Genomic DNA, 26,913 nt, shown 5'->3' on the forward strand with positions numbered 1-26,913 from the left:
ACACTTTCAGACAAGCACCAGACCAGCTGGAGAGTTTTCTATTACTGTCTCACGTTCTGTGAAAGAAGTGCAATGATCAGACCTGGAGAGATCACAGGGTCTTGGCTTGAAGGTTGCAAACAGGTGTCAGCGGGTCATGGCCACCTTGTGTTTACCATACTGCTACATGGAAGGGCCGTGGTCCGAGGTAGATCCGACTTAGATAGGAGGGGGATTCCCAGGTGGGTGAAGGTCAAGGTATGGAAGAGCATGAGAGGCTGCTTTAGGTTAAGAAAGTGGACAAAGGTTTGTTGGGGCAAGGGCAGGCAGTTCCTTGTGACTCTGATCTGTGATGCTGGATTACATTAGGGTGACCAGATGTCCCGATTTTATAGGGACAGTCCTGATTTTTTGGTCTTTTTCTTAGGCTCCTATTACCCCCCACCCCGTCCTGTTTTTCACACTTGCTGTCTGGTCACCCTAGATTACACTGATCTAACTGTGCATCTGAAGCTTTCGTCTCACCCAGCCCTTCACTCCTGGTCAATTTCTGATCATTTTAGAACACCACTGCATCAAACCCAATGACACTCACAACCCTGGGCTGTTCAAAATGAAGTTGGAAAATGACCAAAACTAACATGATTAGGTTTCCAGTACACCAAGGGCAAAACTTAAACTAAATAAATGCCCGACTGCCGAACAATATTATTGGGTGACAACAGAGCTTCTAGAGGGAGCACAATTTTTCTCACACATATATGAAAAAGTGTTACGGGGAGGAGACAGAAGTGTTTTGTACACTAAGATTTGTACGTTTGTTGTTTCATATGATTATTCTACATGCTGGTTTTGGCTCCGCCTTTTCATGGTAATAATTTTCCATAGGATCATAGTGTTGCAAACAGAGGATAATGCTCCAAGGACCCAGTCCAACTTCCACTGAATTAAATGAGAGTTTTGCCACCGACTTCAACAGGAGTTGGATCAAGCATCAAGTTCTCTCTTCTTGCTTCTCACCTTGTCCATCCCCTTTTCCTTTCTGAATCCCAGAGATCAGGGGAGAAATGGACGAGCAATCATTTATTTTGCAAAATCTGACACCTGAGGTAAACCACTGGGAACCCTTACAACAATAATACTGGACTAGCTGCGCGACTGTTAAAAAGAACCTCATCTCTGCTATACAAAAAGGAATTACTTTGCCTGCAAAAGTATATTATGCTTATAATATGTGCATAGATATATATGTAACACGTGCCCATTTGGTGACCTCCTCTCCTACCAAAAGAGATACTGCAACTCACGTAGTCCTCTTGATAAGCTATATATTAAATACATTCACATGTACACAATCTGGATAGAACCTACTAGTAGATTTTGGTTTAGATGAGACATAGTATCAAGGCTATATTTATCTGTGATGATTAAAGAGTTAATAGCACTTTTTCCAAGGGTAGGGGCATTAATTCCATTATCCTTGTCAAATTAAACAATAGCCTTTACATTCTGCTCTTACCTAAATTTCCTGTTGTTTAACCTGCCCCCATTAACAAACTGCTGTACAGCGTCACTGGCAAGGAATGGCTGCTGCATTTGCACGGCAGAGGTGGCTGTATTTCAGGGGTGAGATAATATCTAAACACACCATTTACAAGACACTTTGGGCTCCTTTAGACCGAACTGTCCCTTAGAAATAGAGGGATTATTTCTCAGAATCCAATAGAGGGTTTCATCCTACCAGACATTTTTAATCAGCAAATAGCAGCACTTTTGATGTCTGATTTGCTTAATCTCCTTTACGAAGTTTAAATATTTAAAAGATTAGTTTTTCCTCACTATAGGAAAACTGCCAAGTCACCAGGTTTCCTATTAGCTTATAACCTCTGATGTTCTGAGCCACTGTTTTTGGCCAGCTGGTCTCTGCAGAATGTTTCTGTTCTGTTCCTATGCGCTATTGTGAAATCTGAGGCTTGAAGACCATGCCTCCTATAATGACAGAACATACGGAGTGCTCAAATGCACGCCTTGAGCTGGAACTTCACCTGTTTCTATTGTATCCCCAGGCTTGGGTTAAGCCTATTCTATCAGCTCTGCACATTATGCAAGCAGATTCTTTTCTGTGAAACCTTGGTTACTCTTCTCAAAATCCCTTTCATTTCCTTTTGGAAATTTAAAAAAAAAAAAGCCATTTCTTTACTGATTCAAAGCAGATTTTTTTATCGAAGCTAAGACATCTTAGTTGGTGACTTTTTAATAATTCTGCACTGCCAGCTGCAAGACACTGTAATTGTGATCCCAGCACATTTTGCTGTTAGTGCCTAATTTACTCTGTCGAACTTACCCCTGCAAATAGGCTGGTACTGCACTACCCTGATCAGTAAGCTGCATGCCCTTCCCCTTTTCAAAAGCAGGCACAGATGAGTCGGTGTTAGCTTCCATTCAAGTTGCAAGGAAAGAATCTCTAGCAGCGCCTTCCATGCTGTTGTTCTCTACAACAGGGCCCTTGAAATGCTGCCCAGCTGAGGGCAGCTCTGGCAACTTGCTAAGGGCTTAGGGACCACAGCTAATTTAAATAATACAGAACAGACGTACAGGTTAACCACAAGGGAGGAGATGAGAAGGGATGTGCTGCCTTCTCCCCCCCAACCTTTTTTACTATCCTGTTTATGTCCCTTCCACTCTGCAGCTGCAAACTTAATGGGTTCCCATCCTCGACCACATTTTATCATTTCAGCGTAGTTGTGAAGGTGACTGTAGCTGCCTTCAATGGGAATAGAGAGGAGACGACAGATCCAGACAACAATTCATTTAGGCCCAAGCAAAGGGCTCAGGGCCGTCCTTAGGCATAGGCAACATAGGCAGCTGCATAGGGCACCTGAAAATTTGGGGCACCACTAGGTCTTAGTGTCCACCCCCTTGTTTTCCTATCCCTCTTCTGACCCTTCCTGCAGGCTCCCACAGATGGCTGCTCTAGCCTGGTGAGTCTTCCTTGGGAGAGAATCTAGTAGTTAAAAGTGAAAAAACCTCCAGCCTGCCAGACCTATTAGCACAACATTGAAACTGTTAAAGAGTCATTCAAGGGGTAATAAAGCCATTTAACAGGCATTTGCCAACCCCAAGGCATATACTGACAGGTTTCAGAGTGGTAGTCCTGTTAGTCTGTATCAGCAAAAACAAGGACGAGTCCTTGTGTCACCTCAAAGACTAACAAATTATTTGGGCACAAGCTTTTGTGGACTAGAACCCATTTCATCAGATGTCCACGAAAGCTTATGCCCAAATAAATTTTTATGCTGTCAGTTTCTGACTTAACTGACAAAAACAGTTGTGCATTAATTTAATATTTACACTGAACATGTCAGTCTACAGGACCTTAGTTTAAAATTTGCTTTAAAAATATTTCATTAGTGAGCTGATGAAGATTATAAAATCACATTTCTAAAAAATGCTTGCATAGAGTTTTAGATGCACAATCATCTTTAGCCTTAAATGCGTGGATCTTCAGACATAGTTTTTTAAATAAATCCTTCAAAAGACCTCCCTTATCTAAAATACACATTTTAATTACTATAGTTAAAAAAAAAAGTGCTTCCAAGTCTTCCTGTCCTTTCTGTCCATCCCTTCACCACCTCTCCCCCCACTCCCCACTGAAGAGAGCCCTTAAAGGGACAACAGTCCTTCCCTTCCAGATAGCTGGACAAAGAGTTCCCTTTCTTTACTTCTGACTATCTGACAAACTAGTTTTAAAAGAACCCTCCAGGAAAATCAGTACCTTAGTAAGACAAAATCCTTGTTATACCTAAAATCTTTGGAAACATATTTTTTTAAAGTTGGTGAAATTTCATAACCATGTCTCTTGTTATGGAGATCACACAAAGTAAATTACTGTTCCCTTTTTCTAAAAGCAATGAACATTGTTATGAACACACTAAACCTCTCTGATTAATTTAAAAGAATGTCTTTGTTTCAGTGAGTTAAATATGTAGTAATCTGGAATGCTGGCTTAAGATTTGAGTACATTTAAAATATAAATTCAACTTAGAAATACTGATGAAGAAAATGTTGGGTCTAAACTTTTGGTGAACTTTGGGGAGCCAAAACACACCCAGACTGGCCGTCTCTGCATAATCCTTTCTGAACCCTTTATCGAACAAAGCACTGACCTGCAAACTACTCATGACACCCCCTTTATTAAGTAGCCATTAGCCTTTATCTCTATGCATTTACTTGTTAAACTTGCTTTTCCTGTAAAATCTTGATTGATTATGCATGACCATTATCTTTTGTTAATCACTTTGTTTACTTCTGTGTATAAATATTAATGCTCACCCCTAATAAAGGGGCCACACTTAATCTAAAGCTTTGAGAGCTAAGGATAGTGTGAGCCCGTTGATCAACGCATTGGTGTCTGGTCTCTGACAGAATTGTGTGCCCCATACCAACTCCGCACGAACTCGGGTGCTGGAGAGGTGAGTGAGGACTTGCTTTATTACCTAACAATTTGGGGGCTCGTCCGGGATTCCTTCTGGTGCGGTACCTCTGTCCAGTGGTCAGACCACTCATATATGAATTGGCAAGGCGCCACAGGAGATTTCTCCCAGCCAATTCAATATTGAGGGGTCGTGTACTGGACAGCAGGGTAAACGCCAGTTGGAGGGCTCCTGTCAGACACCATGGGTCAAGGGACTAGCGTGCCTCTTGAGAGTCCGTTGGGGATTGTAAATAAGTTATGGAACGAAGGGAAACTCCCAGTACAGACAGGAATGTCTAGGAAGAAGTTGTACACACTATGTGTAAGGAATTGGACTGGGTATACCGCGGTATTGGCCGACCCGGAGATGAGGTGGCCTTCGTATGGCTCTTTCGAACAGGCTGCCTTAAGAGGAGTAAAGAGCCAGATCGAAAAAGACCATCCGGGACAGTTATGTTACTGGTTTTGTTGGGACACAGCAGCAGAGCTGTGGAAATCTTTAAAAATTATGGCAGTCAGGTACTCTCCCGAGAGTGAACCCCCTCCAGGTTATTTCGATGAAGGGTGTAGACCACGGCGTGTTTTGACTCGTCAGCTGGTCCCCTCTGCACCTGCCCCTATTCCTCCGCAGGGGGACTCTCTCCATGTAGCAGAGGGGAATCTGCAGAATCCCAAATTGGAATTTCTGCAGAAGGATGAGGAGGAAATGGAGGGGCAAACCTCGGGAGGAGTAGTTACTAGGCTAATGTCCAAACAGATACAGCAGGGTGCATGCCCCCCCCTGAGGATAGCCCAGAGGATGTCCCCGTCAAATCTCTTGCGAGTAATAAAAGTATAGTTAGAGAGATGCCTTTACAGGTGCACCACCAGCTCAGCCCATTCCCCAGGCCTGGATCAACTACGGGAAACAGCAGCAGCCGCAGCAAACTCAGCCTCCTCAATGACGGTACCCCGGGGGCGAAGGCAAACAATGTGATGGTCTTATTTCCTTAATGTCTTTAGCCGGCTCCTTTCTCACTTTCTCCCCTCCCAGCAAAGAGCCTCGTTTAACCCTTTCAGTCCAGGGACTGCCTGTCTCTTTCCTCATTGATACTGGGGCTACTTTCTCTCTTTTAAATCATGCCCCCTCTCCCTGGCTATCCTCTGAGGTTAAAACTGTGACTGGGGTGGAGGGCAACCCACAGTCTCTGGAACTCACTTTGCCTTTGAATGTTGTTTACGCTGATAAATGTTTTCCTCACCGTTTTCTTTTTTCCCCAGCTTGTCCGATCCCTTTGATGGGCCGGGATTTACTCTGTAAGCTTGAGGCTACTTTAACCTGCACTCCTGAAGGGGTAGGATTATTGATGACAGTGTTAGGAGATTCGGCCCCTACTCAGGGTAATTGGGAAACACCCCCCTCTCTCTCCCCTGACCTCACTGACTTGCCTTCAACCCTCTGGGGAATTTCTGACACTGATGTTGGCCTGCTCCTTTCGGCAGAGCCCGTAAGAATTCAGGTGAAGCCTTCCTTAACCCCCCCGTCAGTCCCTCAATACCCCCTGTCGCTGGAAGCCCGGGAGGGCATCCGCCCCATTATCGAGGGATTCATTGCACAAAAGCTAGTCCGCCCTCAGCGCACTCCCTGTAACACCCCTATACTGCCTGTCAAAAAGCCTCCTAAAAAGGACGGAGACCCTGTTCGTTGGCGCTTTGTACAGGATCTACGAGTTGTTAATCAGTATGTGGTCCCTCTTCATGCAGTAGTTCCTGACCCAGCTACTATCATCAGCCAAATCCCCTGGGATGCTGAGTGGTTCACTGTTATTGACTTAAAATCAGCTTTTTTCAGCATTCCTGTGCACCCAGACTCTCAGTATCTCTTTGGTTTCACCTGGGAGGGACAAAGTTATGTCTGGCAACGACTTCCTCAAGGCTACAGAGACAGCCCCACGATTTTCAGCCAGTGCCTCCGCCACGACTTGGAAGGTTTCACCAGTCCGCAGGGATCCACACTGGTCCTATACGTAGATGACATCCTATTAGGTAATCGCGAAGAAGCTGCCCTCCGCATCGATGGTAAGGCACTTTTATTATACCTACACACCAGAGGCCACAAGGTAGACCCTAAAAAGATTCAGTGGGTCTCACAGAAGGTCCGATATCTGGGCTTCCTGTTAACCCCAGAGGGAAGACAGATGAACCCAGCCCGCATAAAGACTATTCAAAACTGCCCTCTACCGAACACCAAGAAACAACTTCGAGGTTTCTTAGGATTAATTGGCTTCTGTCGCCCCTGGTTGCCGTCCTGCGGGGAGTTAAGCAAACCGCTCCACCGACTCACTGCTAACCTTGCTCCTGACCCTTTGCAGTGGTCCCCGGACACTATTCAAGCCTTTCAGTTACTCAAGGACAGTGTGGCCTCCTCCATGTCTCTCCGTCCCCCCAATTACAGCAAACCCTTTCACCTTTTTGTCCATGAGAGGGGCGGAATTGCTAGTGGTGTCCTTACCCAGCTGAGCGGGCCCCACCATTTCCCGCTCGCTTTTTACTCTCAGCAAATCGACCCTGTCGCTCAGGGAACCCCATCCTGCACCCGGACTCTGGCAGCAGCTGCCCTGCTGATCACAAAGGCAAAGAGCCTAACCCTGGGTCATTTTACCACGGTTTGGACCTCTCATGCCTTGTCAGCCCTTCTGCGTAGGGGCACAACCCAAGTCTTTTCGGCCCATCGTCAGCAACAGCTAGAGGCCGAACTCTTAGAAGACACTAACCTAATTTTTGAAAGGTGTGGACCCCTTAAATCCAGCTACCTTGCTTCCTGACCTGCCAGTCCTCCAGGATCAGCACGACTGTGTGGAAGTAGTTTACAGCATCTTACAGATAAGAGACAACCTGTTTAACGTGCCACTGGACAACCCCGATTGCATCCTCTTCTCGGACGGAAGCTCCTTCTATGTTGATGGCAAGCGTTTCACTGGTTATGCTGTCACCTCTGAATGGGACATTCAAGAGGCCGCCTCACTGCCAGGCAACTGGGGAGCCCAAGCCGCTGAACTCTATGCCCTGGCCCGAGCTTGCCAGTTGGCCGCTGGTAAGACCGTTACCATTTTTACTGATAGCAAATATGCTTTTGGAGTTGTGCATTGTCATATCCACCTCTGGAAGTTTCGAGGTTTCCAGACAGCTGCCGGTAAACCCATTCAGCACCTCCCCCTCATCCACAAGCTTTTGGACGCCCTCCAAAAACCCTCTGTCCTGGCTGTAGTTCACTGCCGGGCCCATACTAAAGATAGTAGCCCCGTTACCCGTGGAAATGCCCTGGCTGACGCCTCCGCTAAAAAGGCTGCCACCTTACCTTTAGCCATGCCCACATTGGCTATTGCAGCCTCCTCCTTTACTCCACCGCACCCCGTACCAGTACCCGCTGCTGAACTACAATCGTGGGAGAGCCTCGGGGCCACTCTGGTCAAAGGGACCTGGCTTATGCCAGATGGCCGAGCCTGCCTCCCTCGCTCCACATACCCCGTGGCAGTTCGCTGGCACCATGATAAAGGGGGTCACTACGGCACGCACGCCCTCGTGAACACCATCGCTCGCTTTTGGTATGCTCCAGGCATTCAACCCTATTGCCTATCAATAGTGAAAGCATGCAGCACGTCAGCGTAATGGACCTGCTCCACCTCTTAACAAAATTAAGGGTGGAAAACCTCCGCCTGCTGCTCCATTTCAACATCTTCAAATTGACTTTGCAGATATGCCAAAGGCTTTTGGGAAAAAGCACCTCCTTGTTTTGGTTTGCCCTCTGACTTCCTGGGTCGAAGCTTTTCCTACTGCTAATTGTACTGCTGCCACAGTGGCGAAGATTCTCCTTAGAGACATTGTACCCCGTTTTGGCATCCCTCTTGTGCTCGACTCAGATCGCGGACCTCACTTTACTGGTCATGTCCTTGGCCGTTTAGAACAAGGACTGGGCATTTCACACTCCTTTCATACACCCTACCACCCCCAGTCTAGCGGGAAAGTTAAGCGTATAAATAGGGAACTTAAGTTTACATTGGCTAAATACTGTCAGGAAACAGGATTAAAGTGGCCTCAGGTACTTCCCTTGGTCCTGTTTCACCTTCGTACTCGCCCAACCCGCGCATTGGGATTATCCCCCTTTGAACTGCTCTATGAACACCCCCCCTTTCAAAGGCGGGGCGCTACCACGTGCTGATGTTTCACTATTGGGAGGGGATCATTTAACCGCGTGTCAGTTTCTCTCCCTACAGGCTCGCCTCCGTACCCTTTGGAAAGCCTCGCAGTTTTCCCAGACCGTGCCGCTGGAGAAACAGATCCACCCGTTCCAACCAGGGAACTTCGTCTGGGCCAAAAAGTTCGTTCGTGACGACACCCTCCAGCCAAGGTTTACTGGACCCCACCAGGTTCTTTTAACAACCCAGACTGCAGTGTTCCTGGAAGGACGCAAATCTTGGATCCACCACTCCCATGTCAAGCCAGCCGTAGTGGACCACAGTGACGGACCAGCAGCTCTTGTCACCACTGAGGACACTGCCTTCGACCAGTGGACCAGCTTACCTCTCTCAGACATTAGACTTAAATTGACTCGAAAAAAAATGAGAGGACCCTTTATTCTCACAACTGTATGTTTTTTTATGCTTTTTTAGTTTATTTTCTGCTTATGAAGAATGCTGTGTTTTTGTAAATGACACCTACTCTGACACTTTTCAACGTACCAAACACCTAAGGGAAATGGCTAAAAACTACTCCTCTGGCCAGCCACCTTATGATTGGTGGGGAGCCTTATGAAATTGGCTGCCCGGATTTGGGTGGGTTAAAAAAACTCTTGGTGGGTGTTGTTGGGGCCATAGTAGTCCTTATAATACTGTGTTGCTGTATTCAGTGTGTCCCCTCCCTCATAAACTCATGTAAGTCAGTTTATTCTTTTCTCACTTCAGCTAAAAGCCTTACTCTCTTCGAATTGGCCCAGGCTGAAATTGCCAAGCGGCCCTTGAGATCTTAAAATAGGGTGTAGCTTTTTGATTAATAGTTATCTCAAAGCTACAAATGGAGGAATGTTGGGTCTAAACTTTTGGTGAACTTTGGGGAGCCAAAACACACCCAGACTGGCCGTCTCTGCATAATCCTTTCTGAACCCTTTATCGAACAAAGCACTGACCTGCAAACTACTCATGACACCCCCTTTATTAAGTAGCCATTAGCCTTTATCTCTATGCATTTACTTGTTAAACTTGCTTTTCCTGTAAAATCTTGATTGATTATGCATGACCATTATCTTTTGTTAATCACTTTGTTTACTTCTGTGTATAAATATTAATGCTCACCCCTAATAAAGGGGCCACACTTAATCTAAAGCTTTGAGAGCTAAGGATAGTGTGAGCCCGTTGATCAACGCATTGGTGTCTGGTCTCTGACAGAATTGTGTGCCCCATACCAACTCCTCACTCACCTCTCCAGCACCCGAGTTCGTGCGGAGTTGGTATGGGGCACACAATTCTGTCAGAGACCAGACACCAATGCGTTGATCAACGGGCTCACACTATCCTTAGCTCTAAAAAGCTTTAGATTAAGTGTGGCCCCTTTATTAGGGGTGAGCATCAATATTTATACACAGAAGTAAACAAAGTGATTAACAAAAGATAATGGTCATGCATAATTAATCAAGATTTTACAGGAAAAGCAAGTTAACAAGTAAATGCATAGAGATAAAGGCTAATGGCTACTAGGGAAAGTGGGTGTCATGAGTAGTTTGCAGGTCAGTGCTTTGTTCAAAAGGGTTCAGGAAGGATTATGCAGAGACAGTCAGTCTGGGTGTGTTTTGGCTCCCCAAAGTTCACCAAAAGTTTAGACCCAACATTCCTCCATTTGTAGCTTTGAGATAACTATTAATCAAAAAGCTACACCCTATTTCAAGATCTCAAGGGCCGCTTGGCAATTTTAGCCTGGGCCAATTCGAAGAGAGTAAGGCTTTTAGCTGAAGTGGGAAAAATGTAAAACAGAGAAGAGCTGCATCATGTATTCCATTATATGTAATGTTGTATTCAGCAGGACAGCTGACTCATCTTTACTATGAAGTTTTTGCAAATAAATCTCTGACAAACTTCAGGGCATATCAAAAAACCTGTGACTGACATTTTTTATTCTCAAATTTTAGTGCTTTTAATTAGGTACTTTCTTCATGTCCATTCTGCATGAGGGAGAGGGCATGGAAGTCTCTGCGGGGAACTGTGACTCTCTGCCACCATGAGGCAGGCCGGGCATCTCATTATCCTTTGCTGTCAAGTCCCTCCTCCCCCTCCCCCACCAGGCTGTGAGCTTGGGCTGCCATCCGGCATAGGGGCACCAGTTTAATAATACTGCGTAGGGCCCCATAAATCCTAAGGACGGCCCTGAAAGGGCTTATTTGAGGACAATAATATTGCTTGCTGGAAACGGCAGATTCTGTGAGCTGCAGTTCCTTTGATTCAAGATGGAACGTGGCTTTCTTGGACCTGTAGTCTGTAGATCACAGTTTCATCTAGCTCAAGATGCAACACTGCATACTGCATTTTGGGGCCCTTATGTCTTTGGGTTGCAGCTCTGCTTGGATCAAGATGGAGCACCACATGCTGGGGGCTTGTAAATGATGCCATGCCAAAGAGGAAGTCAGCAGCAGACCATATTTTAGAACTCCACAGCCCAGTCACGAGGCATCCCCTTCGCCAAACATCCGACCCACTTAAGGAACAATTAACAACAGTATTCTCAGAATATCCTTACCTGCAGAGGAAATACAAAAGTCGGAAGTGCTGGACCTGCTACCGCTATGAGTGGGAGGACGACAGTTATGTATAGACTGGAATTTGCCGTCCCTGCCATGGGAAGAAATGGCATCATTTTCTGGCCTAGAGGAGAAATGAGAATGCAGGGTGATAAATACTTGCTGCCTAAAAAAGCTGCATGAGAATTACCATATAATTTCCTGGAAAGGTACAGAAGAAACAGCAAAGTGTATTTTATGTTGCAAGCTAGTGCCGGGGCACAACTTAATAGCATTTTGACTGTACTACTCAAATCAGATGAGGTTAGATATATTTGAAATTAACATTTTTTCCTAGTATAATAAATAGCTTGGGAAGGAACCTACAACTTGCGACAGTTTGGAGACAAAATACCAGTGGCCCCCTCACCAGAGACAGTGCCGATAAGTCTACCAGGTTTCCCACATCAAGCTTTTTCAGGAGTATAAAATGTGTTTCTGAATATTACGGAGGTTCCACACGATGCAAGATCAAAACATAACACAGTATTTTAATTTAACAGCTGTAGAACTTCTTGGATAGGGCTGGTTGTCAGGAGGGAAAAGTTGCTGAAAGAGAGGAGAGAGGATAAGATTGCTTGGCAATCAGATGGGGTGAGAGGAAGCAATGAGGGTGGGTTGGGTAGACAAAGTAGGAGGCTGGGAGGGAAGTTACCCTGAGTTGAGAGTTTTGTTGAATACTCATGGCAAGATCAGGCTAAGAGACATCTAGTTAAAACAGGGTCTTTCCAAGGAGGTGGTTAATAATTGGACCACTAAATCAGTTTCTAAGGGAACAGACAGAGGAATATTAAACAGTTTGTCCCTCCCGAGTGATCTCATAAAGTAGGTCTTTAAAAAGAGCTCTCCAGTATTTCCTGGCTAGAGCATCCCCTTACAGTGTAGACTAAGGGCTTGTCTACATGGGGACAATCAGGAAAATTAATCCAAATTAACCAAACACATAAAATTAAAGATGATTGGTTAAACTGTATTAAATCCCTATAGGGACATTCTCTTTCAGAATTAAAGTGGTCTTAATTTGGTTTAGTTTAATTCAGTTCCAAAGCCACTTTAATTCTGAATGGGAGTGTCCATATAAGAGTTAAAAGTGGATTAGTTAAACTGCATTAAATTCACACCTTTAGTTAATTGGAAGTAATCTTCCTGAGTGCCTCCCCAGTAGTCAAGCTGTAAACTGAGTGAATGCCACGCTAATTTTGAAGAGTGTCCACACTGGTTTAATGCCATTTAATCCACTTTAAATTTATACTTTTAGTTAATTTAGATTAATTTTCCGGAGTTTCCCCATGTAGTAAAGCATCAAGGGGTAAATCTTGTCATATTCCATAGCACTTTGATACAATGCAGTCACTAGTTTACTTAAGTGATTTATAATCAAATAAATATAGCTCAAGCCTTTCTCTTCAAGTCTGGACTGCTAGGATTTGATCAGTTTTATTGCTTTTGCTCACAAAGGGCATCCTATTAGTTCTTATCCTCTAGTAATCAGTTTCAATTGCTAAAATAAGTTAGCTGGGTATAAACTCCATTAGATCTTGTCCTTTTCTTCTGTAAATCCACTTTTCTGGTTATTGCCTTTCTACTCCAGTTGTTTTCCTGCACCCAGAAGTTAGCTATAGAGGGTTTCACCGCAAAATGCAAACCTTCATGCATGCTATTAATGTCTGCTTTCCTATTTTAAACTTGGTTTGCGCTTAACAGAGTTCACACATCTGACTAAAATAGTGAAATTTAAATGTCACACAGTTTTTAAATTAAAAAAAAAAACAAAACAGAAATTATTTGCAGTTTTGCAACATGGGGCAAAAAAACAATCTGCAGAGGCTGCTTTGCATCCTCATTATTCCAGTGCAGGAATAGTTCCCTCAATTATTGTAGCTGGCTGTACCCAGAGGGTTTCTTAGCAATCAGTCATTTAGGTGCATTGTGAGACAGGAGCAGGCTGCAAGGCACAATTCAAATTGTGTCACAGTCAGCCCATGGCATGGAATCAATATCAGGCAGAGAAACCTGGGAAGCCTTGATGAAATCTTTAGAAAGGAATCAGTTCTGGGGTATTACTTGTGTGGAAGTGAGTAATGGACATGAGTTATTTAACCTCATCTAGGGAATAGCTGTGACCTAGATATGAGAGCAGTGGAATGGAGTCAGGGGACCTCAGATCTGTTCCCAGCTCTGCCACTGATTTGCTGCATGACCTTGGGGCAAGTCATTTCACTTTGACATGCTTCATCTTCCCCATCTATAAAATGGGATAATGAGGTTTAGCCGCCTTTGTGGCATTGAGAGCTACAGTAGAAAAGCACTATATAAGCATTACATTCCAATGATCGTAAACTCCACAGAATGAATCCAGGTTTTCTAGCTTACTGCGGGTAGCAGAAATTACAGGGGAAGGGGAACCCTTGAACATACATTTGATGGTGTTGACCAGTAGCAAAGTGGCTTTAGTCCCATGTTCAGCAGCATAGTCAAGAGATTACATCATTCGAGTCTGTAGCTCTTTTGGGGAAGCGTAATAAAACCAAGAATAAAAAGATCTGTGCATTACTGAGAGCAGCCCACATTATTACTGGGTCACTCCTCTCCTGCCATATGTAGATGAAGTGCTAAGATTTGGGATTTTATGGATATGGAAAAACAGACCATCCTGAAGGAAGATTCTTTTACCATATACTTTAAAATCTGTACCCTGCTTATGCTGTGAAGAGGAACTTGATTCTATAATTACACCTCAGCCATTTTCTTCATAAATTTACTGAGAATAGTATACAGGCAAAAATAGGACCTTGCAGGCCAAATTCTTCCCTGGGATACCCACATACATTTCCAATGTCAGAACTTGAGACTGCTTGTTTTATATGCCATGCTCAAGTTTTATGTCCTGAAATGGGGAAAGTGTTACTAGAAACTGATTTTGTCAAGGTTCTTGTCAGTGTTTCTGTAGATATACAATACATGTACAATAAATGTTGTGTTCTACCATTTTTCCCCAATTTCTGCTTTCATATTTTACCTTTGTAACTGTTTTAATCAAATAAAGCATTTTGTGACAGTTTGTATGAAAGAAACTATATAAAAGTTATATTACAGTCAAGGAGCACATGGACATTACAAAAATAATTTGTATTAAATGAGGCTTTAGCTCATATCAAAGTGATTTTGACCTTGGGGTTTGGTGCAGTATAGACATGGTAAATACTCTTGTTGCTTATTGAAAGGCAATTTTCTCACTGGACACAATGTGGTAAACCATCCTCTGTATACAGAAACTCAGCATAAATTTGTCAATCTACTGATATTACTCCCCAAACTTTGCGAGTGTAAAGGCAGCTTTAAAATAAATGATCACACCTTGTCTGAGGATGCTACCCATTTTTACAAGTAACACCTAAGATCACTGTAAATGAAATATTTTCTCTGTAATTTCTCTATTTACTTTGTACATTTGGCAGCTCTTTGTGTTTAATCAGTTTCACTGTTTGCACATTCAGAGTCAGTTTCCCTATTTGCGTGGGTCTTCCGGATGTAATGGGAAAGAAAGGTATTTTAAGAAATAGAAAGTTGTGAAAGTAAAAAAAAAAAACTGACTGGAAAACTTAAAGGTAGCTATAGAACCTGAAACTGAAGGTAACTCATTTTTAAAAAATATGCAGATTTCAACTTGACATTTTTCTTTTTAATTTTTAAATAAAATAAAATAAGTAAAAAGCTATTTAACTATGTTGTTGATCTAGTGGTTTTTGAGGTACCATATTCCATCCTAATAGGAATGGCTGATAGTCTTTCAGTTTGAAAAGTGCACACTGAAATGGATACGAGAAATCCTCAAGACAGACTACTCCACAACCCTGTATCATGGCTACTTGGATTTGGTACAATCCAAGACTGCATGCATCTGAAAGAAGAAAAATTGGTTAAACTTGTTCCTTGTTGTGTGATAGGAAAATGTCAAATCCTCTACCTCCACCATAATGGAGATGGAAGAGGAGAAATCCTACCTCAAGAATGAACTTGGTAAAACTTATTTTGTTTAATAACAGAAAGCTTGATAAATACCATGTCTTTAGGATCCTGGAGTCTCTTATTTCCAATGGCAAAACAATATCCTACCACTGACTTCAGCTACACGTAGAGCTGCAACCAGAAGTCACAGATCACCCTTTCGCCAGATCCCTTTTACTTATTATTTTAAGTAACTAGAGCATTTATCACATTTGTAATCTTTGTCTGTCTTAATTTCTGCTTTCACGTGAGAGTAGCAATTGTCCCAGAGGAGATTACATTTTCTGGTTTATGAAGTGAAAGATCCACTGGTATGTCAACTGCTGGATGGAACTCACCCACAGGAATACTATAACCAGCTGGAGAGTATGGACACACAGGATTTACTGCGAGCTTAGGCCAAACAACTCTGTAAACTTTCATTCCTTTAACGCAAATACATGACTTTGGTCAATGGACCAGTCTTTGACTGCAGTTTTCTCTCCCTTTCTTTTTCAAACGTCCATTATTTTAGATCAAAAACCTGTAAAGAATGACAATGGCAATGTACTTTCCAATATGGAGGCTTTATTTTTTGTATATTCAAGTTACATTATTTTGGATTTTGGAAATAATCCAACTTTCTGCCTCATTTGCCCAGACTTACGTTGGGTATGCAGTTCTGTGATAGCCCGGGGTGACTGGTCTCTGGAGAGGCTCATCTATGCTCTGATGGACACCAGGAAACAGCTTCTTCTTCACTTTTGGTGTATGGGTCATTATCTAATACACAGAAGGAGAAAGAGGAGGAAAGAGAGGGGGAACTGAAGTCAGTGGGACAGGGATATGAAGACTATCTGAGCATCAACCTAGATTTGTATCCTAATGTCACTGAACAGGATTTGCCATGGTTTACCGCATGTCTACACTATAGCTCTTTCTGTTTCAAGCTGGCTCAGTAAGGATGCAAGTTTACCTTTCCCAAGCCCACCTTATTTCTGCTGGATAGATGTTCATCAACCGATAGTAAGGAGTTGGGGCTGAGTAGGCAGGTAAAGAGCTGAGTCTCAGCTAGCCTTATAGGTAGCACACAGAAGAAGGCAACTGTTATAATTAAACCTCTGGGTGTTAAATGTTGACTGAAATGTTGAAAGTAAATACCTATCTAAACAAATTCAGTATTTCAGAATCCCAAGGAGCGGTACTTACTCCCAAATACTCTGTTGTCAGCAGCTTCTCTCCTGATAGCTCTCCCAGCTGAGGTTGTAACACCTCATCTTTGTCCAGATCAGCCTCCATTGTATCATGGTCCTCCTGTCACAATAATATATCTTGATTACTTGAACTCAGTCCCTTGGGCAGCTTTCAGTTCCAGCCTAAGCATTTAATGTTCATTCCGGCAGTCACTTGTGCAATACACATTTAAAACATAAATGACTCTTGCTACTAGGGCTGCACATGTGAACTAATGTGTGTCTGAGGCCGTGACTACACTGGCGCTTTACAGCGCTGCAACTTTCTCGCTCAGGGGTGTGAAAAAACACCCCCGAGCACAGCAAGTTACAGCGCTGTAAGCTAATCCCCACGGGGAGGTGGAGTACCTGCAGCGCCGGGACACTGTTTACACTGGCGCTGTGACCACACTCGCACTTCAAAGCGCTGCTGCGGGAGCGCTCCCGCGGCAGCGCTGTACAGCTGCAAGTGTAGCCAAACCCTGAATTTTTATACGTGTGTGTGTGCATGCGTGTACATACACACTTGTCCAAGCTTTTGATTCAGTCAGAAATAAATACAAATAATTCCTCCTAGCAGGCTGAAGGAAAAAAATCATAGCCCTGACGGGCTGCTTGCCTTGAAATCTCAAATCTCCAAGTATTCTATGCAGGCTCAATAATGAAGACCATGGGGTTAATATTCACTAGTTTCTAACGAGAATAGTTCCCTTCCATCCCCTGAAGAACATGACAGATCAGCACCAGGATAGAACTAAGGGAAAGGTGGGTTTGATTTTTAAACAGGTTGTAACAATAAATCATTGTACGGAAAAGTAAATTACCGTAATCATTCTAGGAGAGGTTGCTTACTTTCTATAGTAACATCAGTTCTTCAAGATGTGTCCCCCTATTGGTGCTCCACATCAGATGCGTATGTGCCCCATGTGTCTTTGATCAAAGATTTTTGGTAGCAGTGCCTATTCAGCCTGTACACACACACACACACCAAACCTCCTTCTGTCTCATACTGAGGATATATAGATCTGAGTGGGCAAAACGCCCTCAGTTTCTTCTCTATTGCAAAGACCCGTGAGACGAGACTCAGAAGCAGAAAGGAAGTAGGGCATGTAGCGGAGCACCCACAGGGGGACACACCTCAAACAACTACAGTTACTATACAAGGTAAGTAATCTCATCCACTTCGGATGACTCTGGAGCAATACTCCTGGAAGGAGACCAGAGCTTCAGAGTTGTATCTAAGACTGATGATAGGACTGCCATGCCAACAGCTGCATCTGACCAGAAGTGTGCATCAGAGCACAGTGTTTGGAAAAAGTATGCCCAAGTTGAAGCTTTGCAAATTTCTGCAACTGGTACATTTTTCTACAACATGCCATGGATGTACATTGGGATCTTATAGAATGGGCTATTATTCTAGAAGGTGGCTGATGATTAGCAGCCTCATAACAAGAAAGAATACTTGTTTGCCTGTAGGCAGTACAGGAGCCGGAGTCTGCCAGATGGTCTTGCAGGTTCAATTAGAGCCTCATTAACTGGCAAGGGCACTTGACCAGAAGTTGCCATGTGCAGAAGCTTATGCTGCAACCCATGGACTGACTCCATGGGGATCGGGAGAGAGTGAGCAATCTGTTTTATAAGTTCTAGAAACTGTTTAAAATCATCAGCATGAAGTGGTGGGGAAGGCCTTACAGCCTCACCTGGTGACGATGAGGAGACGCTGGTTTGTGGTGTCACTTCTTTCTCAGCTCTTGCCTCCTGCTCCTTGAAAGCAGGCTGAGGTCTCTGTATACCAAACCCCAAACCTTGAACCTTGTTTAATACTGTTTAATGCTAGGCAATGACAGTGTCATGTTAATACCTTTGAGGCTTTGGATTTATATATTCCATCTAAATTAATACAACAGATATCCCTGTCCAGAAATCTGGGAATCTGAGGAGATGCCTTCAGCATAGTCCAAGGGAGGAGCAGACTGGAGGCAGAAACAATGTTTATCTGCCTCATCCCGAAGGTATCAGAGAATTAGAGGGTACTGAGGAAGGGGAAGAGCTCCGTGACCTAGAAGATTGCAGTACTGACAGTCATTTGGTATCCATTAACAAAGGAGATACTGGCTCATCTGAGAAAGACAAGTCTCTAAATTCCTGCAGTACCAGGTGAATGTGTGCCGAAACTGAATGCGGTTCCACAACAGTCAGCAGGGGTACCAAGGATGCTGTTTGCTTCAGTGGTATATGTCTAGCAGACAGAGATGGTAATGAGGATGTTGCTGGCTTTGGAGGTACCAATGTCGTAGTCTGAGACACTTGCGTATGTACTGGCCTTAGCATAGAGAATTCTGTAGACAGTACCAGCTTCCTTGATGCAAAGTGTTTACTCTCTGTGGTGCAATCTGCTTAGTCTGTACTGGAGATGGCTTTGGTACCAAGGCATGCTTGGTACTGTGATTCTTGAAAGAGCCTGAAGTCTCTGACTAAGAACTCCAGGTACCAGAGAATCCTGGAGCCTCAGCGGTACCCTTTCTGGAACATGAGGTCTCTGAAACAGTTAATTTCTACAGTGACTGAGATTGATGGGGTACTGTGGTCACTCAGAGACTGATGTACAGGGCAGGAATCTGGGCCTGGATCCAAGCCTGGTCGAAGGGAGTGCTCCATCATGAGGAGCCTAAGTTTAACCTCTCTATTTTTCCTAGATCTACTCCTGACGGCCGAGTAGGTGTTGCTCTTACACAGTATGTATGTGTCTGCAAGATATACTGGCAATGCCCATTGCTGACTGGCATAGATTAATGGCAGGTAAGGCAGTGCTTGAATCCCAGGGATCCCAGAATCCCACGCAGAAGACAATCCCTGAGGGAGAACCCCACAGATGGGGCAGGAAAGGAAGGGTTGTCTAATGGAAATAAACTCTTAGTTAACTAAAAGAACTACAAAACTATAAACTGAAAGGAGCAAACTAAAGTAGACTGAGAACCCAAAAGAGCTAAAAGCTAAAGGTTAAGCTTGAAGCGGGAATACTATAAACTCCATCTTAGGCTATAGGGTAGTTGAGAAGGAACTGAGGGCAGTTCACCTGCACAGATCCAAATATCCTCAGTACAGAGTACAAGAAGGTCTGAAGCACGTGTGGAACGAACAGACCCTGCAACCAAAAACCTTCAATCAGAGGCACATGCACATCTGAAGTGGAGTGCCCATAGGGATACTACTTGAAAAAGAACTACCTATTGTTACGAAACATAAAAAGTCTGATCCAAAACCCATTCAAGTCAATGGTGACAATCTATTGACTACAGCGGGGTTTGGATCATTCCCAAAGAACGTAAAAGAAGAAAAAGGACAGGACAAGCATCTTTACACTAGCATGACAAAGTGAGGGAGTAGGTTTTAGTCAAGCTGGGAAATAACTCTCATGGCATGATCCCAACAAGAGCACCCTCCTGGATAGGCCGTGGCACAGCAGACATGCCTGCCTCAGTTTCCCCTTTCAAGACCCCAGAAATAGTCCAAATGGTCCTTCTGAGTATAAACATAACCTTGGGGGATTTATTTTAGTGGTCCAATGCACATAAGCCATAACAAAGTAAGTCCCAATACCAAGTCCCGCAACCACAGTTCGGACAGTACATCAAGTAGAACCCCAGCGTCCCTCATCACATCTCGGCTCTTCAGCCTTCTTCCTTCTCTGGCCCTCTGGCTTCAGCTCTCCAGCTCCAAGAGCCAGGAGGCACCTCTCTCTGCTGCTGTCAGCCTTCAGCCCTCTCCAGCCTTCTGGGCTATGGTTCTCTGCCTCAGGAAGGATAGCTGGCTACCCCTCCCTTGGCTTCCTAGCCCTCAGCCTCCCAGCAGCAGCTTTGACTCACTCTTGAAAGTCAGCAGGCTAGCCTCCCCACTGACTACCTGGTAATTCCACCCTCTTTCCAGGGAAGGTCTGCAGACTTAACTCACCAGGTTGTTCTTTCACTGAGTCTCTCTCCTCTCAGATTCTCCCTGATCCTTTATAGCCTTCAGCAGATACAACCATCCCCCTTAAAAGGTCAAATGAGAACAACTGTTCTGGCACAGACAGCTGGACCTACTTCATTTAATGGGTCAGCCATCTTATGACACTTTGCTACAAAAATCATCCAAATGTCAGATTCTTATGCAATCTCAAAACAGTTTTAGAAAGAAGATGCTTTATAAATGTGTGTATGAGAGAGATTTCATGTAGTAGAAATGGGCACATGTTGGCTACAGATACTGTCGCCCTCCTCAGTAGGCCTTGACTCAATGGAGCTATGCAGATTCACAACAGCTAAGGAGCTGACCCTAGATTTTTCTGCTTGCACCTTTATCTATTTAGCACCTAATAAATATTTTAAACAAAACCATAATCTTTGTTCTGATATGGCTATTTTGTTTCTTACTAGCATGCTTATGTTACATGCGTTAGGTTATAGACATATTGCTTATACGCCTCAAAAAATATTTTATGGTTTAAAGGAAAAGCCTTGGAATGAATTATTGTTTCATGCAGGGAATTAAGAAAGCACCAGTTGAGTTAATCATCTGGGATGAATTCTATTTTAAACCCACTTTCTATTTAGTGATTGCAGTCTTTTCTCGTTTTCCTTTCTTAATTATACTTCCTCAAAATAATTCCAAAAAAGATCACCAGTCATTTTTCTCAACAAATTGTTATTCTTCATATCCCTTTCTAAAAACGGTTGCATAGTGCTGCTAGTATAGAATGACTGCTGTATTATAAGAAATACATTTCAGTGGTGGGCGTGAAAAGCTCAAAAAGCTTGCCTCTCTCACCCACAGAAGTTGGTCCAATAAAAGATAGCACCTCACCCACCCTGTCTCTCTAATACCCTGGGACCGACAAGGCTACAACACTGCATACGTTAATTTTAATGGAAGATACAGTACATGTCTAAAAGTTGAAAATATCAACCATCATCTATAAAGCAATTTTGCAATTATTCTGGACGAAAGCAGCAAGACATATGTACCATCAGTGGCTTTCCTGTTATTTATCCTCTTTAGTATGCTTACAACATAACAGCTAGACACATGCCAGAAGTTAAACTGGATGATCATAACATCCTTTTTTGCTTTTTCCATTGGCCTGACAACAATTTTACTTCTAAAAAGCTTTAAACTCTTCACAAATTGGCCCTATTCATCGTGTTATCTGTCTTAACTAGGTATCTAAGGGCCTCCAGTTGAGGCTTCTATTTCATTCTGCACACAAAGTTCTAGGCTCCATTGGTGAATGGGCATAAGAACGGCCATACTGGGTCAGACCAAAGGTCCATCTAGCCCAGTATCCTGTCTTCCAACAGTGGCCAATGCTAGGTGCCCCAGAGGGAATGAACAGAACCGGTAATCATCAAGTGATCCATCCCCTGTCGCCCGTTCCCAGCTTCTGGCAAACAGAGTCTAGGGATACCATCCCTGTCCACCCTGGCTAATAATCATTGATGGACTTTTCCTCCATGAATGTATCTAGATCTTTTTTGAACCCTGCTGTAGTATTGATCTTCACAACATCCTCTGGCAAGGAGTTCCACAGGTTGACTGTATGTTGTGTGAAAAAATACTTCCTTTTAGTCTCCACTCTAATCTTCAGAATCTCGCAACTGCCTGAATATTGCTTAATGTACTAGATATGAGGATCCAAACATCCACATTCTAGTCCCTTGTACGGAGGACATCCCAAAGAGAAGTATCACCATTTCACTCCAACCACAACACAATGATGCCCTGTTCTACTACCACACAACAGCTGCAGCAGACCACAGAAGTGAAGGTGTTAATGGCTTGAAGTCTAAGGCTTGGTCTACACAGGAAAATTAGGTTGGTTTAACTACGGGAGTCAGGGATGTGAAAAATCCACACTCTTGAGCAGCATTGTTAAACTGACCTAACTCCCTGTATAGACAGTGCTAGGTGCCTCTTGGGGAGGTGGATTACCTACACTGAGAGGAAAAAATCTCCCATCTACAGAAGTAGCATCTACATTGAAGTGTACCAGCCGTGCCACTGTAGCACAAGCCCTAACATTAAGCTCTTTTTCTTTGATGTTGCTTCTAGCTGAGCTGTATTTTCACGCTGAAGTTAACTGATTTTATTGCCAGGTGCCGAGTGATAGGTGGATCAGAAGGTATCCTATAAATGTCTGTTGTCCAGTTATCTAATAAATCTCAAATTTACAAATTAACTTAGAATTAGAGCTAGTATATCATGTATTTACTTTTACAGACTGCTTTTAAAGGCTGTCCAAACCCAATTAAAACCACATTTAAAGATTAATTATTTAAAGTAAAGCCAATATTTAAAAATAAATACTTTAACATCATATATGCTACTACAGGGCATAGCAAATACACTTTTGTGCTGACATAAGTATGCTTTGCTGAAATAGGTGATTTACTCTGTTCTTAAAATAATAAGGGGCATATAATCTGTTTCTTAAGCAATAAATCCTACAGTCTTTACTTCTGTGGGGAGTCCTATTGACTTTAATAGGGGTCCTGATGGGAGGGTGCACTGCAGGAACAGGTACTAAAGATACATTAAAGGCATCAACTTTTAAATAATGATTTGTGCCTGAATAAGGTAGGAAGTAACATGACATGGTATGCAGTTAAACTGGGTAAATTCACAGTTTGGGTGTGTTGTGAGCCCACCTATTAGATTATTTGGTAAATCTGTACTAAAAGTGCTGTTTTTTTCAGAAAATGTTCTTTCAAAACATGTACATAAAATGAACCAAATAATTGTATTGCAAGAAAGGTTGTGTGTAAAGATACTTTAAAGACTGCAGACTTTTAATATCTTTTTTCTTGGATAATTACAGAGTTTTGGATTCCTAAAGTGTACACGTGCTTTATGGAAGCCAATATTCTTTGCTCTCAGCTGGTAGCCAGCTACTAAGTCCAGCAAATCATAGTTCTAACTCCCAGATGGTGACTGACTTTCAGCTCCTGTCTCCATGGAAATGGCTAATGGAATTGTTGAAAAAAAGGAATGAACGTTTTGAGATCACCTAGCATTTACCTTTTTTCACCCCTGCTTTGTGTTTGGTGAGCCAATGTCTATTTCCACAGCAAGAAGTAGAAAGCATGGGAACACGTGAGTAAGATTCCCACTTGTTAATGTAGGGTGCTGAATGGCAGCCAAAGCCACCTGTTCTGTTCTCCCAACAGTGAACACACAATTCAGAAGCCCAGAAGACTCTAAGGGCTTGTCTACAATGGCACTTTACAGCACTGCAACTTTCCCGCTCAGGGGTGTGAAAACACCTCCCTCCCCCCCCGCCCGGGCACAGCAAGTTTCAGCGTGTAAAGTGCCAGTGTAGACAGTGCTCCAGCGCTGGGAGCCACACTCTCAGAGCCACGCCCCTCGTAGAGGTGTTTTTTTTAGAACGCTGAGAGACCTCTCTCCCAGTGCTCTGCTGTGACCACACAAGCCACGTTAAAGAGCTGCCATGGCAGCACTTTAACGTTGCCAGTGCAGACTAGCCCTAACATCTGTTGTACTTACAGTTTGATAGGAAATGCAAATTACTCTTTTGCCTACTATTTTTATTTACTTATAATTTTTTTAAAGTTTCCTTTTCTCAATGGGCAGATGATTTTAGGGAGGATGTACTGGCAAATGAATAACCCACTTTGTTACACTGGAGGCCTACACAACTGGAAGCTTCTCCAACCACTGAAATGTCCTACATTTCACAGTGTCTATATCATTTTATGAAGTGTAACACTGTGATGGAATCCACACCTATGAACACAAACATTGATACAATTCATTGTAATTACAACTGGTTTTATTGCAATGAAAAAATTTTTTTCAACTCATCTCTTTTTTATAAGAAATGTAATTCTTAAGAGCTGGACAAAACTCAGCAGTTTGGTTAAAAGCTTTGAGTTCTGTTTGTTTGTTTATTTTAAGTAAACATGAGCATGTGACAGGGTTTAAGATGTTACAAGAGGTTAAGGCCTATTGTTATTATAGCTTCACAGACATGGGCTGTTAAAAAAGGCCTTTTAGAAAAGCTGCAATATCTAGACAGCTACTTTAAAAACAATGATCAGAGACACGCAGCTCCAGCTTTTCTGAAAAGCCCAGACATTCCCCTATAGTGCAGTAGCATCTACCAACTCTTCCCGGAGAAGTTCAGTCTTAAGTGGTCACTACTATGAGAGCTGCTAAATGCCAACAGAAAATCAGATTAACTTAAAATTAAATACAGAAATAGCAAAATATAGAAAGCTAATGGTAATTGGGGGAAATCTTTGCATAGACATATTGCTATAATGGGAGGTGACAGGGATGTGGTGAGGAAAATGGGTGGTGATCCAAAAGAGCCACCTCCCTTCAATGCTTTTCTTGGTGTTTGTTGTTTTAAAATAGCCACTAAGCTATATACATTTGCAGCAAGGTAGTCACTAAGGTATTATAAAATAGGCAGTCTGTGTTAACAGCCAACATGTATATATCCTGAAATGCATCCATTTTGTGACAGTTTGTAAAGTTACTTCAACTAGCACTGTTGATTTGAGTTGTACTTATAGACTTTCTGTGTATAAAACTTTCCCAAACACTCCCTTAAGTTGGTTTGCCAGGCAGCTCTGTAAAATCAGATATAATCATAGGACTCCATCTCACCATGGAGAACAATTGCATTCTGCATCCCACAAATATAAAGGTCTAAATCTGTGAGGCAGTGAGTGAACATTGGTTATTTTGTAAATAACACTGCTTATTTACAAAAATCAATAACCTGCATGAAGTTAGTATATCATTTTGTTGCCATTTATTTTGGCATATATCTTCTATACCAATCTTGTAATCAAGGGACTGGAATAGGCCTCCATTTGATAACAGAATAAAATTAGTTATTCAGTGGCAATGATCTAGCTAAGGGCCTGGCAGTATGCCCATAAACCCCTGGAAATACAGATTTATCACTTACCCTTAACAATTAGCATTGACCTGAAAGTTAGCTTGCCTAGAAGCAAGTTTTTAAAAAGTGGTCTTGGGAGTTTTTTCTTTTATATGAAGGAAGAGCTTATGTAACACAAAAATATATAGCCATTTATTTGTTTCAACCTTCCATCTCTACAAATATGGGACAAGACATGGAGAATTAACTCCCCTTTTACTCCTGAGAGCAGCCCCTCAAGAACAGAGTGCTCAACACTTAGGAAGTTCAGGCCACACCTTTCTTGAAGTGGTCTCTGCATCACTACACTTCACAACAGATCAAAGCCATGTCCAAGTATTCCTCAGAAAGAAAAATGCCAGAGACCAAAGGACGATTTCATCATCTTGTGCTGTCACAGCGGCCATAAGGCAATCACTGTCACAGAACCTTACCTCTAGCAATAGCTACTCCCCTAATAAGGGGTTTCATAAACAAGTGATGTAGGTAGCAATGAGAGGTCATAAAGATGAGCTCCTAAAATACCCTGGATGTGCCACATCCATTGCTTTGAGGGCAGATTACTGGACATTCATGTACTTAAAGATATCTGGAAATGAAGCAGTTATAATAATTACATCTTATAATGAGTCAGTTCTTTGCGCCATCTAGGAGCTAGACAGCTGTTAGTGTTAATTATCATTGATTCAAATATGGGGAAGGTCAAAGGTGTAATCAGTTTGCTGGGTTCAACCTGGTTCCCAGTGGACATATGCTCATTACTATCTCATTAACCCATGCTATGGACTTTGGCTACCAGAAACCCAATCGCTTCAGAACTACCCAATCACAGAAAACAATGCAACGCAAAGGCCAGATGTTGTGAGGTGCTGAAGTCAATGGGCACTGAGAGTGCCTAGTAGTGTACAAGATTGGGACCTTTGCAATGTTTTTCTAACTTTACAATGAATTAAATGTGGGGCAGGGACCATCTTTTTGTTCTGTTTCTATACAGTGCCAAGCACAGTGAGGTCCTGGTCAATGACTAGGTTTCATAGCAATATGATAATTCAAATAAATAATAATAAATTACTCTGAAATGTACATTCAGCTGTTGTTACCGTGTAGTAAAAAGACTGTAAAGGGGAGTTTGGTTTATATCAAATAAGTTCTCTGCAAGGAATACCCACCTGTTCATTGGTGTCTGTTTTCGCCTTTAAATTCCATACGATTTAATTTCTCTATATTGCACTCTATTTCTTAACACAGAAAATTTGCAAAAAAGTTGGTAATTTTTTTCTCATTTAAAATAAAAAAAACAGCTCAGCTAAAGTGTGATAGCTATACAATTAAGCACAACTACTGCAGTAGAGAAGAAAAGGAGTGCCTTGAAGTTAGCCCAATGTCTGCATTACTTGATAACAAAACATCTGTGCCTGGAGCTGATGAATACAGGACGAAGTGGCATGCTGAACTCTAAATTTCCAACTTTTTCCTGGTTTGGGTCATATACTTA

General features: G+C 42.8%; 1 protein-coding gene across 6 annotated transcripts in view; it reads right to left on the reverse strand.

Moving 5' to 3' along the window:
- Nucleotides 1-26,913, reverse strand: part of ARMC9 (armadillo repeat containing 9) — a 137,321-nt gene that overhangs the window by 31,285 nt on the left and 79,123 nt on the right. For all 6 annotated transcript variants that reach the window (XM_050963799.1, XM_050963801.1, XM_050963802.1 and 3 more), the window contains 3 exons: nt 16,452-16,556; nt 15,910-16,025; nt 11,216-11,340 (listed from right to left, as the gene is read on the reverse strand). In XM_050963799.1, coding sequence (XP_050819756.1) covers nt 11,216-11,340; nt 15,910-16,025; nt 16,452-16,556 — 346 coding nt within the window. The remainder of the gene's footprint in view (nt 1-11,215; nt 11,341-15,909; nt 16,026-16,451; nt 16,557-26,913) is intronic.

This window comes from Gopherus flavomarginatus, chromosome 8 (assembly GCF_025201925.1).
Source record: "Gopherus flavomarginatus isolate rGopFla2 chromosome 8, rGopFla2.mat.asm, whole genome shotgun sequence".
In the NCBI taxonomy this organism is placed as follows: domain Eukaryota; kingdom Metazoa; phylum Chordata; order Testudines; family Testudinidae; genus Gopherus; species Gopherus flavomarginatus.